Genomic DNA, 17,918 nt, shown 5'->3' with positions numbered 1-17,918 from the left:
TGTAGTTTCTGTAGTCCCACAAAGTTGAAACTACAGCATTTTCCTATTTCAGCTTCTTATTAGGGGGAATTATGAGCTGAAACGAAAACAAGTGAATAAAAGAACTCATGTTTTCCTCACAACCCTTAAACTCCTCGTTTTGAGGTCGTGAACGATAAGAGGACTGCACGCAGTAACAAACCGGAAATGCGTCAAAATGCTTTCACGATCCAAGCTGTCCGGCACTGGTCACATGATTTTTGTCATCGTCTGTCCTCAGCCGTACTGTTACGTAAAGTCTGTAATGATGATGGAGCAACGGCAAACATAAGTTAAAAAGCGGAGGATTACAAAGCTTGGACATTATTCCTGGATAAACCGCGGCATCAAAATAGGTGAGACGAAATTTTCTGCCTCCGATATGCCAACCTTTCAGGTGTTTAAATATACATAGGTTTAGCCATTTCAGCAGGAGGAAAACGTTGCAGTTTCGGCACGTCAGAGGTTTGCAGGATTACCTCTTGACGACTTTAAAACTGTTCGGGCTTTTCAATGTACAGCGAGAGCTGTGATCGATTGGTTTAGTGAACAACTTGTGGAGATTGTGAGCATTGTATCTAACTCAACCTAGGATGTAGTGGAATGTATATTGTGCGATAAGGGTGACGACTGGAAAAGTCAGAACACAGCGAAACTCTTCTAGGGAAAGATTATTTTGTTCCATAAATACAATTGTTGTTGAAATGTTTCAAATCTTTATAGGCATTCTCTGACGTTTTTGTACACAGCAAATGTCAGGATGCGTTGTTTAAGATAATATGCAAATTCTTATGATTTACATGCTACTTATCCTGTAGCTATTTTGCATTTGCTAGGTAAAAAAATGAGCCGTAAACTTTGTTCCTAGTTGTTGTAACAGTAGAAGTAAGTTTCGTTGAACTTCAAATGCTCTTTTTTTAAATCAACCGTGTCTTGCATCGCTTACTATCTTTTTCTATCAACTGTGTGTATTAGCACATCTGTGATTTTATTTTAAGGATAACTCAATCGGAACCATTCACCAGTTGTCACGTGAGGTCACTGTTCCTGTTTTGTGTATTGTTTTCTCAGCCAGTCCTGTTAGGTGTTATGTAGTGGCCACGACCTTGACATATTAACAATTCTAGACGAAAGACATGCTTATTTTTTGTTGTTTATCAACCCAGAAGAGCAGAATTTTAACTTAAAAATCAAACAACTTTGAGTGGAAGAGAATTATCCTTTGTTATTGGTAAAATTTGTCGGCAATACACAAACACACTGACAAAGCAAGATGTCAGTTACACTTCGGTGGTTAGGTCATTGAAACAGCTATTGTAATGGGATAAGATTTTTTTTAAATAAGATATTTGTAAGTTATGTCAAGAGAATCTTTCAACCGTAGCTCGAATGTTGATTGGTTTTTTGTATTATTGGCATCACGCGAAGATTTCATGCATTGCTCACGTGAGACGACACTTTACCATCACGGAGCACTTCAATCTCGTACCCAGAGTCAATAGAATCTTTGGCCAGCGGTTTGTCGCCAGGAGAGACTCTGGGGAATTCGAAAAAAATATTTTTGTCCATTGGCTGCCCTGTAACGTCTTGCAATTTTTTTTACCGCAGAAATCCTGCGGAACTAAAATTCCAGTTTCCCAGGGTCTCTCCCGGCGCCCACCCGCTGACCAAAAATCCTGAGGAAATCGAGAGATCCAAGATGGCGATGTTAAATAATCATGACGTCATTCCCACGTCTGTGACGTCACCATATTGTTTAAGTCGCATTTAGTACTTTGCAGTTTAGCTGTCACGACTTGAATATAATGCTCTTGACATAATGGCTAACTAAATATAAGGTTAAACCCAAAAGGCAGTAAGATCATGGAAAACGTTTTCAGTCCAATACTGATTTTCTAGGTTGCTACTTGTCCAACGGTTGTTATAGTCAGTTATTTTTCTCAAACACGATAAATTTAATTCATATTGTATATTAAGGTTCGATTTTCACAAAAAACCTTGAGAGCTCAAGGACTTTATAACTAAAGTACTCGGGAAATTCTCCCAGTGCTGGTTTGCAATCAAATGGACTCTAATATCCACTCTGATTTTCCTTTACGATCTCATTTACATTGCTCTGCCCGTACTAAATCTTTTGCATCAAATAAAGGTATTAAAAATATAATTCCAGGTACTGACCCTGAAATGAATTCAGTTACATCCGTAGCTAAAAAAAAAATCCTATTGTTAAGGTATGCAAGTAATCATCTCTTACTATAGTTAAATCCTGAGTAAATTGACGTCAGGTACGCATTGGTCCTCTGCAATAAAAGTGACAGCTCCGTATGATCGTCCATAGTTGCCATAGCACCAAGCACACACTATTATTAGTATTTCCATTTATGATATAGCGGTGGTTAGCTCGAAAGCTAAGCTCCTCTGACCACCGTACACTTCTACCAAAGCCATTAACTTCTTTCTTTTCTCCTTTTATTTGTTATTTTATTCCTATGTTCCTATATACAATGTAAATACTATATCCATGTGTAAATAAACTGAAACTGAAAACTGAAACTGCAAATAGAAGTTGTTTGTACTTACAGAGAGTGAGCATTTCCTTAAAGAGACTAAATTTGAAAATGAATTATTATTGTACAGTACGTATCACGGTACCTTTGTGTTCGTTCTCTTCGTTATCAGATTGTGGCTTACAGTGGGCCTGCTAAAGAATCCTCGACAAAATGTTTCGACTAAACTATCCCGTGTGGAGACGCTACTTGACAGTGGAAGTGGTCATTTTTTTCTACGGCTATGGAATAGTGACAGGCTACCTTCTGATTCAACAGTATGTGTACAGTGTTGTCAGCGAGGAGAAAGGCTTCCCTTATAAGGAGCTTGTGATGGATAAAGATGGGCCTGGGTGTCATGGAAACATGACTGGATTAAACTCTACCTTAAAACAACTAGAAAAGGAGGTTAGATATATAGATGGATAAATTCATTTAGAGTGTTTTCTATTGAGTGCCATATTTATTTTTTTTCGCATTTACTGCCCATGAATCAAAATGCTCTTGACTCAAAAAGATCACGTGCCAATCAAAGTGCTGCTGCTATTTTGGCCAGTCAGATGCAAAAAAAAAAAAACAAAAAAAACGGATATGGTCAGTTTTAATTATTTTGCTCATGTGCTGCCAGTTTTCGCCCTTCCTCCTGTGGTTGGGCGATGCAAAATCTCAAGGGGTAGTCACCTGAGTCAGACGCTAGAGCCTTTCAAAATACTTATGTATCACTTGGCAAGAGGAGAATATTTTCTGTCATCTCGCAACCTTTTGCTCATTAGAAATGAAATCTTTTTGAACCAAACTGTTACTCCTATATTTCCATTAGGTTCAAAGTGTGGCCACCAAAATAGACTTAGGAAACACTTTCTTCAGGGCCATTCCGGCGCTATTCGTGGCACCTTTTTGGGGTCCGTGGACAGACAAGTCTGGCCGGAGAAAACCCGCCCTCATTGCCCCTGTAATTGGGGCTCTACTGGAGAGTACCGTGATGCTCTTCGTCATGTACTTCAAATTGCCTTTGTATACGTTGTTTGTGGGCTCAGCCATCAGCGGCTTCTCTGGATTCCTTACAACTATCGCGATAGCTGTCATGTCGTATATCGCTGACACAACTGAAAAGACAGGAAGAGCCTTCCGAATAGGTGAGTTAATTTAAGGTGGATCACAACGGTTTTCAGAGGATCCCAGTACTTATATTTTGATGGATCATTACCACCACCCTTTATCAGTTGATTCTACAATAATGGTATCAGACAAACGCCTCATCATTGGTAAACAAGTAATGGTCGTCTTGACATAATAGGTTACCATAGCAACAGTAGAACTTGTTACAAACCCTGTATTTAGCTTTAATTGGCTATAACTAAAAAAAACGAGCTAGATTACCTCACTTTCGTTATTATGGAACTGTGATCGGCATGTTCACGGAGGGGTTCAGCTCTTCGTACAAGTTTTTTAAACTTTGCAGAGAGAGGTATTCGAACATGCTGATCACAGTTCCATTTTTGAGTTATAAGCTAAAACGAAGGGCGTTTTTAACAAGACATACTATGGTAACCTATTATGTCGAGAAAATTAAACGACCATAACTTGTTTACCAACGATCAGGTATTTGTTTAATACGATTTCATCTATCGACACAAGAAACAAGAAAGTAACGCCATTCGCTGCGCTTTAGTTTAAATTGCGGTGAATTCACAATGCAATTGGTAGGTGGAGTTGTCATTTGCCAGAAAGCGATCGTGGAACTTGACAGCTCATCCTGACATAGCTTTTATTCACACACGCTCACGCCCTTGAAACGTAACCCAGAATCCAATGTATATTGAACGACATTAACAGCTGAGAAAACTTAGCGAAATCTTTCCTGTCACACGAGAATTGATCAACCCCCTCCCCACCTGCAATCTACTTCTGTGAACTATGCACTTGCATAGATCAACATTACACTCTTACTTACAGCTATAATTCAGATGCTTGTATTTATGAGCGGAGTATTGAGTCAGCTGACCAGTGGCTTATGGATTGAGAAGTTCGGCTTTATTGCACCAACATGGGTTCTCCTCGTCTGTTACGTCGCAAGTGGTCTTTGGGCCATATTCCTGGTACCGGAAAACCAAGAGCGAGTCAAACACGCAAAAAATAAGTTTTTCAATGTAAAAAACTTAAAGATACTAGTAAACGTGTTCAAACAGCCACGCCAGGATGGTGCAAGAAAAAGTTTGCTGCTCCTCGTGATCGCGGGCACAATTGTAGCCTTAACTGTCGAGGGACTACTTGGAGTAACCACTCTTTTCGTGATGAGGAGCCCTCTGTGTTTTGGTCCCAAGCTTGTGGGGTATTTTCTGGCTTACGGCATGTTCATTGCTGGACTTGGAGGAGCCATTGGTGTGAAGTTGTTCGGAAACTTCTTCAACGAGAAGATTGTTGGAGCGATAGGGCTTATCAGTCAGATTGTTGAAATGGCAGTACTAGCCTTTGCAAATCGAACGTGGTTTGTATTCCTTGGTGAGTATTTCTTAAGGGAGAGTTTACAAGTGAAAATTCGCACCGGCGCGAGTTTCACAACGGATTTGATTTCACTTGAACAAGCATTTCCATGCCGGATTGTTTGAAGACATACGTGACTACAAATATAACGTCCAGCGTGGCCAGGCGTTTGGCTACGGCCCTTTCACGACCCGAAAGTCTAACAAATTCTTGGACGAACATTGTGCTGTGCAAGCTTGTAGGGACGAGTATTGTGCTGTACAAGCTTGTAGCACGTAAGAACAAGTTAGCTTATCTTGAAGCTCTCGAGTAGACCCATTTCAAAACGGTGTGAATGACGCGTTTACATGATACTGGTTCGAGTTTTCGTGCAGGCTACTTGGTTGGGTTTTCGTGAGAGTTTTAGACGGGCGGCGGGGCCACCAGACGGAAGGCTGACGAGCCGTCTCGAAAACGAAGCCTGCCCGCCAAAAGACTCTTTGCGAAAACCAAATAAGCAATTGAAGCCAGTCTTGCCAGTCTTGAGGGGCGCTTGTCACCCATTATGCCCCTGTTAAGATTGCTTAATATTACGAGTTAATCAAGCTTTGACCCTGTCTTGTTTATACTTCACTATTAAAGTCATCTTTTTTCAGACCAATACCCTTTGAAATACCTTTTTTTGAGAGGCAAATCGTGAAAAACTCTCTCATATTTCAGAAAAAAAAACCCAGTTCAAAACCATATCACCCTCTGAATGGCCAGTGCAGCAGATTTATTGCCACTCAGTCTTCACGGTAATTGTTTTCTTTAATTATAGCACCATCCCTGGGATTTTTCGGAGGCTCTGTCGGTCCAGTTATTATCGGCATTGTGTCAAGGATGGTGGGAATGGATGAACAGGGTATGTATATAAAATACCTGTACATGACAATAAATGTTGTAAAATAGGCACCCAAAGGGTGCATGGGTCTTCTGGCTATTTTCATGTCACTATGAGGGTAGCAGTATTCAAAGATGATAGGCACTGCATTATTCGTCACTTTGAAAGGCCTTTCAAATAATCATAATTTATTTTTACTTCATAGGCACTGTAAATTATCGGATTGAATACTGTACTGGATAGATAAAATGTCTCAATAAAACGTTTAGATGAAATGCCAGACTTTATTAAACACAGAAATCTTAACATTTTTGGTTTTTTTTCCTGGCGATTATAGGTTCCTTGTTCTGTGTTGTTGGAGTCATCAGTGTACTTTCACAGTTTCTTGGTGCTATGCTCTTCAACAATGTTTACGAAGCCACACTTGGTCTCGAGTTCAACGGTTTTGTTTTCTTGTTAAGCGCAGCTTTAAAACTCATCCCATTTGGAATTCTCAGGTAATGCCACGGATGTGTTTGTGTTCCAAAACACTTTGGCACTTACATTCACCTTTTTTTGCTTATTATTTTCTTTTTCTCTATGTTTTAAACTGCGAATTATCAGTGACCAGTTATTTCGCATTTTTTAAACGAGACACAGCAGTTTCTTGATGTTGCGGTAACCAAGTGACGTTATACAAAGTGCATTACGTCACAATCGAAACAAATAATGGTTTCCGCCAGTCAAAACATGAACCATCCATGAGATTGGCACAACCATGATTTAGTTCGCTACAAGGCAATGTCACTGATTTCTATGTCCAAAGTAAAGCATAATATTTTCTTCAGCATTTCTTGATCGGCTGAATTCTCAGGTAATCCTTAATGTAATTAGAAGCTTCTTATTCTAATAAGGTTCTTGAATTTTGTTCAGGTGTTTTCTTTTAAATTTACTCAGATATGTTCTCTTAAATACTTGATCAAAGGACAAACCTACTAAAAAAATGTTTAGAAAAGCACTCTATAGATATTACCTTGCTCAATATTGATGATATATTCCTTGCTTGATACTTTACTCTAATTATTTCGTTTCACCTTGTTTTTTTATATCTTTCTTATTTTTTCTTTTCTACTTAGTTACTTTCCTTATCAATTTACTTCCTTTAAAGGGGCACAGTATTAGTTTTACTAGAGGAGCCCTTCTACTCTCCTCCCCTAATTGAATTGTATTTTTTAACTGTATTTTTGAGCTGCGTGTTATTCTATGTTTTTAATACCTCGTATTTTGCGCTTAACATGTAACAGTAAGAGTGGAGGGTATAAATAAAATAATGTCAAATGTCAATGTCACATTTCTGGTTTTGCTTTCTAGTTGCGTACACGTTTCACCTCCTACTGAACAGCGAGTAGAAACAGACGAGGATGATAAAGAAGGTGCCACTGGACAAGATGATGCGTTAATAAAGAAAGGAAACGACGGTAATGATAACGAGGACGGAAAAGATGAAACGGAATTGGAAACTTTAGCGATCCCAGAGGACAACGAGCTCAGTTGTAAAGACGACGATAAGTTAGAACAATGCAATAAAGAATTATGAGTGACACACGCTCATGTCATCAAAGGACTCAGAAATCAGCAATGCGCCGATGCTGACAAAGACTTCTTACTGAGTTGTACTGAAAGTCTATTAGGCTTTTTCGGAAATGCCTTTAAATATTTTTTAACAGTTAAAATTTGTTGTAACCTTCTCCTATCAGCAATATGTTGTTGAGACGCAGCGGTAATAGTGATATAACGTTACACGTCAGTTCTTATTGAATGCTGGTTGTTCGAGGCCTAGCCTCTGGCCTGCTGTCGTGTTGTTTCTATAGACAAAAAGCTCCACATCGTCTTTGTTCAGCCAAGTGTATAAATGGGTTATGATGGCATACTCCTGGGGGAACCCCTGTGATAGACTAGGTTAAAGAGGGGGCTCTAGTAGCAATACTTCTTTTTACTAAACAGATAATTAATCAATTTTGTCGATGCTGTATGTGTATTTGTATTTTTAGCAAAAATCCCAATATACATTTTTTAAGAATTGTAGCTTTTTTTTGTATTTGTAGTCTTTTCATTGTAACATACATTGGATAACATTTCTGTGGAATTTGCGCGGCGACACTGTTATTAATAGTACTTTATGCTACAGAAATTGGGCTAGGCTCTGGCCGTGTAGGCCACCTACGACCCGTGAGGCACTCTGCTGTTACTGGATGGAAAAATCTTAGTAAAACTTGGTAAAACTTGCTTTACTCTCGTGACTAGGAAAAAGTCAAGTCACTTAAATGAAATGACTGAGGCCGGGAGGGGAGGAGGAGGAATGGTTTTCTTACTTTGGGAGGGTTTGTACAGTTGACATTTATGAGAAACAACAGTTTATCGCTACGCGTGGGTTGCTACTTTCGAGGATCGTTTCCACGGGCACTTTAAGGTTTTCGAAACAGAATTCGTATGCATTCCGGACCTATTGCCTGTGGACGGTTGCGTGACATGGACCTTGGCGTGACACAGAGCTCAAAATCCAAACTTTATCCTGCACCAGTCAGTGATCCTGCAGAGAACACGAAAGAAAAAAGGCGGACTTCGTTGAAAGTCAAGGTAGGTCGCTTTCATTAACCCATTCAACGTCTTACCCCTACAGTTTTAAGCCGGAACAGAATGGTGGCAAGGAAATAAACAACATATATCTCAAAACTCACTGAAGATTAAAATGAAGTAAACAAACATGACGTAACGGATGTTTCTAAAACTAAGACCCAAAATCGAAGACCGAAGATCGAAGACCCCGGATCTAAAACGAAGATCCATGATCTGAAACGAAGACCCACTGATAAAAAAATTACAATACCGTCTTAAAAATGGGAGACGCTTGGCAACGCTGCGGCGGCTAACGCATCTCGTAAATATCAATAAATCAATTTTCATTTTTGCGCTATTAGTTCTAAGCTACAAGATATCCATTGAGCAAAGCACACGCATCGACCAAATCGCTGCTCTCACGCGGCGAGCACTTTCCTAGACGCGAAATTTAAACAAGGACACGGTATTGTACATTTTGGAAGTGAATACAGGGGCGCCTGCTGCAATTGCGCGTTTGTAGTTGTAGGTATTATATCTGTCTTTCTTTGTTCGTTTCTCCATGCTTGGATTTCCCATTAAGAGCAATTTTATTCACCTAATTTCTTGACACATCCCTGACATCATTTGCGCATGAGGCCTCCAAGAGCATTTTGACTTCGGTTAGATCATGAGTACCCGTTTTCTCTTTCATATGAATAATAATTTTTAGCCTGTGGACAAGAATCTGTTGACTCAATCGTATAGTTTTACCACAGGGAACCCACACAAACGGTGTGACTGGTGACTGTTTACAAAATTTAAAGGATTTGTATGGTCGTATGATAGCCAAATGTTAGGGAAAATGTTTATCTGAAAAGTCACAATAAATGTAAACTTACCTCAATCGTTGTGCTTTGTGGTTCTTTTGCCTGAAAACGGCGAATTGTGGCGATTTTGAAGGTTTTGTTTTCGTCAGTTTACCCTTTAAGAGCCACCAAGTTTAAAAAAAGCTATGACCAAACGATACTGAGTGATCATATGGTAATGGCTCTCAGCGATAAAGGGTTTTGACTTATCTAATTCGCCAACAAGTTTTGCTTGAAGATAAATTAATCTAGCAACTGTTCAAATTTGATTGAAATCGAACAAATCGCCCTTGCGTTGTAACTCTTAAAATTGTGCCCTTCAAGACAAAAAAAAAAGTTTTCGAAAACAGCGCTTAAAATAAATCTTCTCCTCCTGTTCACTGCATATTACAAACATCGCCCCAAAGGAAGGTTGAACAGTGGGAGTGGGAGATAATTATATTTATAAATCAGTCAAACAAGCCGCTTAGCAAACAATCATATACCGGCAAACGTTCATTTACTAGCGGGTCCCTTTAATTCGAGCTCCATGCATTACTGATGACATGAAAGTTCCCAGGTAAAACATAGCATCCCCACTACTCAGACGCAGAACCAGTACCAATGTACCAAGAGCTCCCATGGAATCCAAGAAAGAACTAAAGCGACGACGTCGCGAACGAGAATCAGAGGCTGGCGAAGATGGAGAACAGGCAAAGAAAAGGCGTAACACTTACCACAAAAACTTAAGAAAAGCTCAAAAGAAAAGGCGAAAGGAAAGAAGATTGAGGCTGCTGGAAATAGGGAAAGGAAAGAAGATAAAACCGTCGTTATTAAACCGGACACAACTGAAGCACGCAAACCGCATAACGACAGCAGTGTTGACCATAGAGCGGACGGTAGAGATGCCAGGCAGCAAGATTTCTTAAGAGGAAAACGAATGGTTTCTGCTGCACTCATAAGAAAGACAGAAAAAGGAAGAGACAACAAGCGCCTCAAAACAACAACGCAGGCAACTAAAGCGTCAGGAGAGGGATACACAGCTTAGTCAGGTATCAGTACCCTCAAAGAAATTGACCCCGCTAATTTGAGGCGAGAGTTGGGACAAAGCCCATTGGAAGTGGTACCTTCGGCACGTGCTTCCTTGCAAAGTACCGTGAAATATAAGTGGCAGTTAAAGAGTACAAGAGTGCGGACAGTTCCACCCTGAAAGGCAACAGCTTCGAAAGGCGTAGGAAAGAGGTTGCCCACGAGGCTCAGGTGATCCTGGAGCTGGGTGATCATCCGGGAATACCCCTTTTATTTGGGGTTATATCTCAGCAACGGCCAGTCAGCATCATGCTGAAATTTCACGGAAACGGAAGCGAAAGCCTTACCCTCTTCAAAGCAACAAAGAAAAGAAAAATAGCGAAAGAGGATCAGTGGAAGAAGATTTTTTGTGATGTTGCGGATGCCCTGCAGCATATTCACAAATGCGGGTACATACACAATGACCTGAAAAGCAATAATTAAATTGTCGTCCTTGAGACAACTGAAAGTAGCCACCCGAAACCTGTAATCATCGACTTCGGAAAAAGTGTTTTGGCAGTAAAAGCGAAGAAGCCTAATGCAAAACCACTCTGTATGCGAGCGCAATACAAGAACAGCTACATTGCGCCAGAGTTAATCGACGGTACGTGCAAACCATCTGTTAAAACTGATATTTTTTCTTTTTGTTTCTTGATCAAGACAGTGTATGGGCTTTTGAAGGTTAATCTCCTTCTAATTGTGTGGAATGCTCTAACGCAGCCTTCAGAAAGTCGACCTTCAATTGAAAGGCTGAAAGAGTCTTTAACGGAGTGACAATGGACAATGGGAGACAATTCTTGGTTTTCACGTGACGACACCAAATTCTAGAATTCAAAACCGGGAGGCCTACAAAATGTTTACCTTCATTCAAGGAAAGATTACATAACATACATTGCTCGATGTCGTACTTCCTTTTGAAAATAGAACAGTTTCAATTTCCGAGTTTTCGTCGTGCGTGACATCAAGAGGACCGTGTGATTCGTGGTTCACTCTTTCGGTTTTGCGGTTCGCGCGCAGGCTACAAAGCTGCACTACGTGATCTCAATTTTCTTAATTGATTTAATGAAAGTTCAGAGTGTAATCTTCATTGACGTGTGGTTTGGGCTCCCATGGCTCTTTCACACTTTAGTTTCTGGTCTCCAGGAGAAAATATTCCAGGAATTTACCATTACGTTCCAAATTCTCTGATGTGCTGCACAAAAATTTAGCTGGTTCCGAGACGCAAGACAAATAAAATAAAAATTAATATATTTTATTGTGCCCTATATTTCGGTTTGAAAACCAACGTTCGTCGCGGGCTTAAACATAAAGTGAATATGTACGTTGGGATCGTTACAATTTAAAAGTCATTCGATCATGAAATTTATAAATATGATCGATAACTACATTAGGCTGCAAAGGTCACTGAATCCTAACGTGCATACTCACTTTATGTTTAAGGTCCCGACGAAGTATTGATAGTGTCAAAAACCAAAAATAAATAAATAGATAAATAAATAAATAAATAAATAAATAAATAAATAAATAAATAAATAAATAAATAAATAAATAAACGAATAGACAAACAATATTTTCTTTGGTATCGTTTTACTCTCGTAGATGGCGTCAACCAAAAGCATGATTCCGTCATGGAGAAGATACTTAACAGTGGAGCCAGCAGTATTTCTTGTTTTCTTCGGGTGGTTAATGTATTTCCCGATTGGTCAAATATACATATACCAAAGAGTCAGTGACATGAAAGGATTCCCATATCGAAACGTCAGCCAGGGAGTGGAGGGTTCCGGTTGTGCAGACGAGGGCCTGGGCAAAAATTCATCACTTTGGCAACTGGAAAAGGAGGTCAGTAATGCAAAGTTATGTCCCGAATGGGCTTTGCCGTTCCTACTTTGGAGCTGATGCGCCTCCTTCCATTTCTGTAAGATTCGGTCTTTTGCTGTTTCCGTCACTGATTGTGTTTTGTTAAACCTGGATTAAATAAACATTTTTATTAGTTGGTGTGAATGGGGCCGCAGATTAGACAGCGGTTTTGACGTACAATCCTTTCAATGCTTTAACCATTTTAGTGGTTTCTTTTTCAGGTGCAAGTGCTTGCCTCCAAGATAAATCTAGGTTACAATCTGGTGATGACCATCCCCTCCATTCTCGTGGCGCCCCTTTGGGGTCCCTGGTCAGACAGTGGTGGCAAGCGGAAACCTGCTTTACAGGTTGCTATTTTAGGCGCATGCCTGGCGCATACCGTAAGCTTACTGGTAGTGTATTTTGAGTGGTCTGTGTACATTCTTTTCGTGTCCGCGGCTATTAGCGGATTTTCAGGATTCGCTCCTGTTTTGATGCTTGGAGCTACGTCATATATAGCGGATACTTCCGGGAAGGAGGAAAGAGCATTTCGAATAGGTGAGGCTCGGACTGAAGTAAAAAAAAACATGATTTTAAGAACCCGGGCCCCGGGGATAAGGATGGTCCGCCGCTTACTTATTTCTGGCACACGGCGATCTGCCATTCCAGTTAATGTATCAAGCTTGCAAAATTGTGACTTCTTTTAGACGAAAATCGGGACGAAATTATTACGTTTTCAGGTAGGGTGTAGACTTCCGAGAGAAGGCATCTCTCAAATTGTGAAGTATCCAGCTTGTCTGGAAAGTTTTAGGCTGATCTCAGACCAGCCTGCCACTTGCCAAACGACACAAGACACTATCTCTTTCCTCGCTAGCTAAAAGCTTACTGCTAATAGCAAATCAGCGCGTGCGATAGCAGATAGCTTGCTTATCTGCCAAGACAAAACTGAACGTGGAGCGACTTTCCAAATCTTTTATCTCCAAGACAGTTACTAGTTGTACTAGTTGTAGTTGAAAAAAAAAGTGTTTTTGCATCTCTCTTGTACCTGGTGCTGGCCACTATTTCCTGAGCTACATCCCTTTTATATTTGGCCTTTTAACAATCTCTTAACCATTAGGTTTTACTTTCCCCCCTCCAATCTATAGCCGTGTTGTACCTGGCGATTTTCATAGCTGGATTCATCAGTCAACTGACTAGCGGTCTTTGGATTGAAAATTTAGGATTCATTCCAGTGGCTTGGTTTATTTTGTCCTGCTCACTTCTCTCCGGTATCTGGACGCTATTCTGTGTGTCTGAGAGTCCTAGGGCAACAGAAGGCACCGTAGTTAGCTTCTTCAGCCCTGAGAATTACAAGACCTTTTTCAACTTGTTTCGAAAGCCAAGAGAGGCTGGACGTAAGAACCTGATTTTGCTGATGGTCTGTGATGGTATCATGTTCTTAACTGGCCTCGGTATTGATGGCGTTCAGCGGCTGTACGTATTGAAGAGCCCCATATGTTGGAGTCCTACGTTATCTGGATATTACTCCGCCTTTGCAATGTTTGTCCACGGCGTGGGGGGCGCGGCTGGTGTGAAGTTCTTGGGTCGTTGCTTAAAAGAGTTAAAAGTTACACGGATTGGCATGGTGAGTGTAATTTTGTCTTCAGTTCTGCTGGCCTTCTCGGATCGCACTTGGATGGTTTTTCTCGGTAAGTATGTTTGGAGCTTTAAAGCTCCATCATCATTTTAAACTCATCTCTTGGAACTAATGGATGCAGACCACAATTACTTACAGTCAAGAGAGGTTTAATGACCTTCATCAAAAAGATCCGTTTCTGCTTCAAATTTTTCCTTGATTATCAAATAAAAATAAATAAAGCAAAAAGCCAAGACACGGGAAAATATCTCTGGCGTGCAGTCTCGTCTCTGTATCGATCTTTCAATTGGAAAATTGGAAGGGCGTTACTTTATAAAAAGTATAGGGATGGTCAAAACGTAGAACTAGTTTGATCATTGTCTCGTACTTTGTTTCTTTACTCCACATTGTTCCTCTCTATAAAAGTGTTTCTAAAAACGGTTACCGAAAGACCCTAAGGAAACCCTTCGATGAACTAGCATCCTAGCCTATAACTTCAAACAATCTGTTTCAACAGCTCCAAAGTGCCCGATTTATCCATGTTGACCCAGGGGCTCATTTAACCTCTTTCTGAGCCATTTTGGGCACAATTTGGGGAAAAACAAAAACCATTTTAACCGTCATGGGTGCAGTTTCAGACCTTAAACGTAGAACTGTTTAGGCTGCAATCAGTTAGGAGACTCTGAAAATCACCAAAATTGCACCATTTACTCACCAAGACAAGCCTAATTTAGGGGCTAAAGCAGAGCAGATTTTTTGAATTTATACAGTCAGCAGTAATGCTGCTATTGGCAGTGCGAGCAACTTCTGGCTCCATGTGCGACTCAACGCTGTGCTTTTTAATGTGCAGTGACAAGAGAGGATGAGCTCTCTTTGCAGCAACAAATGATTTTTTTCTTCAAATATCTTCCAGTTGGTGTGGTTGGGGTCTTCAATGGAGTTATTAGCCCTATTTTAGTGGGTGGAATGTCAAGAATCGTCGAAGAGAATGAACAAGGTAAATAAATTCACTCTTTTCTTTTTTTGACTCTGTTTGTTGATCTTCAGAAAAACAAAATGCGGTCAGAATTGTCGAATTAGTTCAGCTTTAGGATAAAAGAGGACATAATGCGCTGCATTTCTTATAAAGGGAGGTTTAATCTCACTCTGAACCAGTGTCAAACTGGGAAAGGAGACAAACAACATGAGTTTATTCTGCAAAATTGAAGGTTTTCCATTCGTTTTCTTTCCTGATCGACGTCATTACCCTTATTTTCCAGGCAGCCTGTTTTCCGCTTATTACATGATTACCGCTGCGATGCAGCTCGCAGGCGCAGCTCTGTTCAATACTGTGTACCAGGTGACACTCGGTACATTCCATGGCTTAGTGTTTATCCTGTGTGCAGTTTTGGTGTTGATACCCTTCACTCTCGTCAGGTAGGCCGAGTGTCTTCTGTGAGTGAGTTCATTTCATATTCTAGAGAACGGAAGGTGTTGAACACACCGCATAGGATTTGCTTTATGATATACAAAGACTGCGACTTTGAGAACTATTTTTACTGAAAATATCCCGTAACAGATCCCTTTGTCGTTAATAGGCCATTTCTGAGTTGCTCTGAACCTCATTATGAAAGCGAGACTAAGTGCAAAACTTTTCATATGAAAATTAGTTTTGTTTGCATATGAATGAAAACTTATTTTCATTATAAAAACTTTGCACTTAGCCTCGCTTTTACAATGAGGTTCAAAGCAACTCGGAAATGGCCTATTGGGATTTAAAGTTCGTAGTGCGCGTGTCATTAAAAGGTGCACTGGTCGCCTGCTATGATCGATCGTAATCCGGCCGACAACTGGCCAGGGGTGAAGAATATTCGCCAATAAATTAAAATCGCAGAGTACATTCTTATTGCCCAGAAATTTGTCAGAAACATTCCATTGCAGAGAAGTCTTACAGGCAGAATCGATTTTTTTCAGACATGAGTCGCTGGCCATGATTCGCCGTCCTTTAATTCGGTCGTCAAAACTTACCAGTTCACCTTTGTTCAGGAAATGTTTCAAAGATAGGCCATTTCGAGTTGCTATGAACCTCCTTATGAAAGCAAGGCTAAGTGCCAAGTTTTTCATGTGAAAATAAGTTTTGTTTGCATATGTATGAAAACTAATTTTCTTAATAAAAACTTTAAAACTAGCCTCGCTTTCATAATGAGGTTCACAGCAACTCTGGAATGACCTGTTCTATTGTAACAGATCTTTTACTTGACAGATGTCTATATTTCAAGATTAGTATTTTGTTTGAAAATTCTAAGTTGGTATACAGTAAATAAATAGGTTGTAATAATGGCTATTTGATTGATTTGATTAAAACTGCTCAGTCTTTGATTTCATATTATTGCAGCTTCGTAGAACTACCTAGTCCTGTGAACGATAACGAGACGTGCTAGATACATGACGTAGAGACTGAAAGCGGTACTCACTACTGAGAAGCAAATTCACGAGGTTCCTGAAGGATCCACGAGCCTCAAACAAGGGGACACAACTGTGTGAAAAAAAACGTTTAATATAAGCAGATTCTCTGCCGATGGCTGATATATTTCAGAAACAATAAAATGAATCAAAATTTATTTACTTTATAACCCTTTGAACCGCGAGGGAAATGCTGTATGTTTATACTGGTAACCATGATGAACTGGGAGACCACACTTGATAAGCCAGTTTTGAAAAGGTATTTTCTGTGGTATGCTATAAATCACACCAACAGAGAAGGAGTAGGTCACATATTAGATTGAGAAGTGTCCAAAACTAAAAAAAAAACAACTAAAAAAGAAACTCAGTGTATTGGATGCAGTAAGGTATCAACTGTACCCTAAAAGTACAAAGGGAAAAAGTTCTAAAAGTTGCCGAGCTAAGGCCTGTACCCGGTTTTGTACAGAAGTAACCCAGGGTAGCATCATTTACAATCTTACACACCGTGAAAATGTAGTACAATCCACTGGCCAGTACAACCTGAGGTGAACTAAGTATCCAACACCAATCAGGACTGAAAGATCCAAGAACTTTGTAACCATGAAGTAACAGACTATAATCTAGATTTCTCAATTATGAATTGCTATCGGTCAGGAATTTAGTCATGGCCTGCAAATGACTAGAATAAACTATATTATTATTAATTGTTTATTACTTTTCACTATTTTCTAAATTTCTCGCATGCCATTGTAATCCCTTTACTCGTTTTGAGCCAAAGTTCACTCGCTTTCAATTTTGCTATTTAAAGAAACAAAAAACAAACAATTGACGTCAGTTTTTTATGCGTCTGTCCTCTTATCGATGATACATTTTGTGATAATATCGTCAAAGGGATCTGCTGGGGATCTACCACTCACACGAATCCACAGCAAATTTGGCATTAGTGTCGTGACACAATTTTTGTGATCCAAAGCAGGACAAACGTATAAAGCACGAGATTTTAGCCGCCAGCTTGGAGAACCGAGATGGGAAAACCTAGAGCTCGTGACTCGCGGCTTGGTCGCGCGTGTTCTCGTAACTCGCGTGAAACAAACACGACCGAACGTCTGCTCGCAGGCAACATAAAAACGTTAATGCATCCACAGGTAACCAAAGCGTATGTGACACAGGTTACCATGCAAGCGTGATTAAAGAGTTTGTATGGAGTTAAAATTAAATCGAAATTTAGACAACAATATTCCCACAAAACTCACCAAAAATATGATTAAGTCTGAAAAAGCTTACCCGGTGTGTTTTGCTGTGTTTTCAATGCGTCTCAGTGCTTCTAAACGCTGTTTAGAGCGGTTTATCTCTCAGCAGCTGTTCCACGTGCATCACTGTATTATGTTAGTGACAAGGTAGGAAACTGAAAGTCGAATTTGAATATAATTTGGCCCGTCATTTGAGGAGAGCACTTCGAAAACCTCGCTAAAATTTGCTTGAAACTTAAGCACTCGCCTAACTGTCTCTCCATATGGCAAGAAGGATGATGTGCGGTCCTACCTGGGCAGATAGTTTTCGGCGAAGTTTATTTATTGAGACACAGGCCTTCGTTGAAAACAAAGTTCATTTCAAATTGGGTGCCA

General features: G+C 40.0%; 2 protein-coding genes across 2 annotated transcripts; both read left to right on the top strand.

The window, feature by feature from the left end:
- Window positions 1-189: 189 nt before the first annotated feature.
- Window positions 190-8,460, top strand: LOC146464728 (proton-coupled folate transporter-like). Its single transcript, XM_085129419.1, has 7 exons — window positions 190-374; window positions 2,698-2,972; window positions 3,385-3,700; window positions 4,521-5,066; window positions 5,848-5,931; window positions 6,248-6,407; window positions 7,261-8,460. The coding sequence occupies exons 2-7, from the start codon at window positions 2,739-2,741 to the stop codon at window positions 7,484-7,486; spliced, it is 1,566 nt and encodes a 521-aa protein (XP_084985545.1). The 5' UTR covers window positions 190-374; window positions 2,698-2,738; the 3' UTR covers window positions 7,487-8,460.
- A 3,563-nt stretch (window positions 8,461-12,023) lies between these two features.
- Window positions 12,024-16,964, top strand: LOC146464727 (proton-coupled folate transporter-like). Its single transcript, XM_085129405.1, has 6 exons — window positions 12,024-12,239; window positions 12,479-12,794; window positions 13,382-13,924; window positions 14,765-14,848; window positions 15,111-15,267; window positions 16,226-16,964. The coding sequence occupies exons 1-6, from the start codon at window positions 12,087-12,089 to the stop codon at window positions 16,269-16,271; spliced, it is 1,299 nt and encodes a 432-aa protein (XP_084985531.1). The 5' UTR covers window positions 12,024-12,086; the 3' UTR covers window positions 16,272-16,964.
- Window positions 16,965-17,918: the final 954 nt, after the last annotated feature.

This window comes from Pavona decussata, unplaced genomic scaffold (assembly GCF_977016875.1).
Source record: "Pavona decussata unplaced genomic scaffold, jaPavDecu1.1 SCAFFOLD_161, whole genome shotgun sequence".
In the NCBI taxonomy this organism is placed as follows: Eukaryota; Metazoa; Cnidaria; class Anthozoa; order Scleractinia; family Agariciidae; genus Pavona; species Pavona decussata.
The sequence above is the reverse complement of the archived record's forward strand: the minus strand, read 5'-3'. Positions and strand labels throughout refer to the sequence as shown.

Excerpts from the sequence above, each read along its gene's own strand:
- LOC146464727 (XM_085129405.1), top strand. The coding sequence starts at position 12,087 with ATGTATTTCCCGATTGGTCAAATATACATATACCAAAGAGTCAGTGAC. Across the intron at positions 12,795-13,381 it reads GGAAAGAGCATTTCGAATAG|CCGTGTTGTACCTGGCGATT; the intron begins GTGAGGCTCGGA and ends TCCAATCTATAG. Across the intron at positions 13,925-14,764 it reads CACTTGGATGGTTTTTCTCG|TTGGTGTGGTTGGGGTCTTC; the intron begins GTAAGTATGTTT and ends AATATCTTCCAG.
- LOC146464728 (XM_085129419.1), top strand. The coding sequence starts at position 2,739 with ATGTTTCGACTAAACTATCCCGTGTGGAGACGCTACTTGACAGTGGAA. Across the intron at positions 5,932-6,247 it reads GGTGGGAATGGATGAACAGG|GTTCCTTGTTCTGTGTTGTT; the intron begins GTATGTATATAA and ends TGGCGATTATAG. Across the intron at positions 6,408-7,260 it reads ATCCCATTTGGAATTCTCAG|TTGCGTACACGTTTCACCTC; the intron begins GTAATGCCACGG and ends TTTGCTTTCTAG.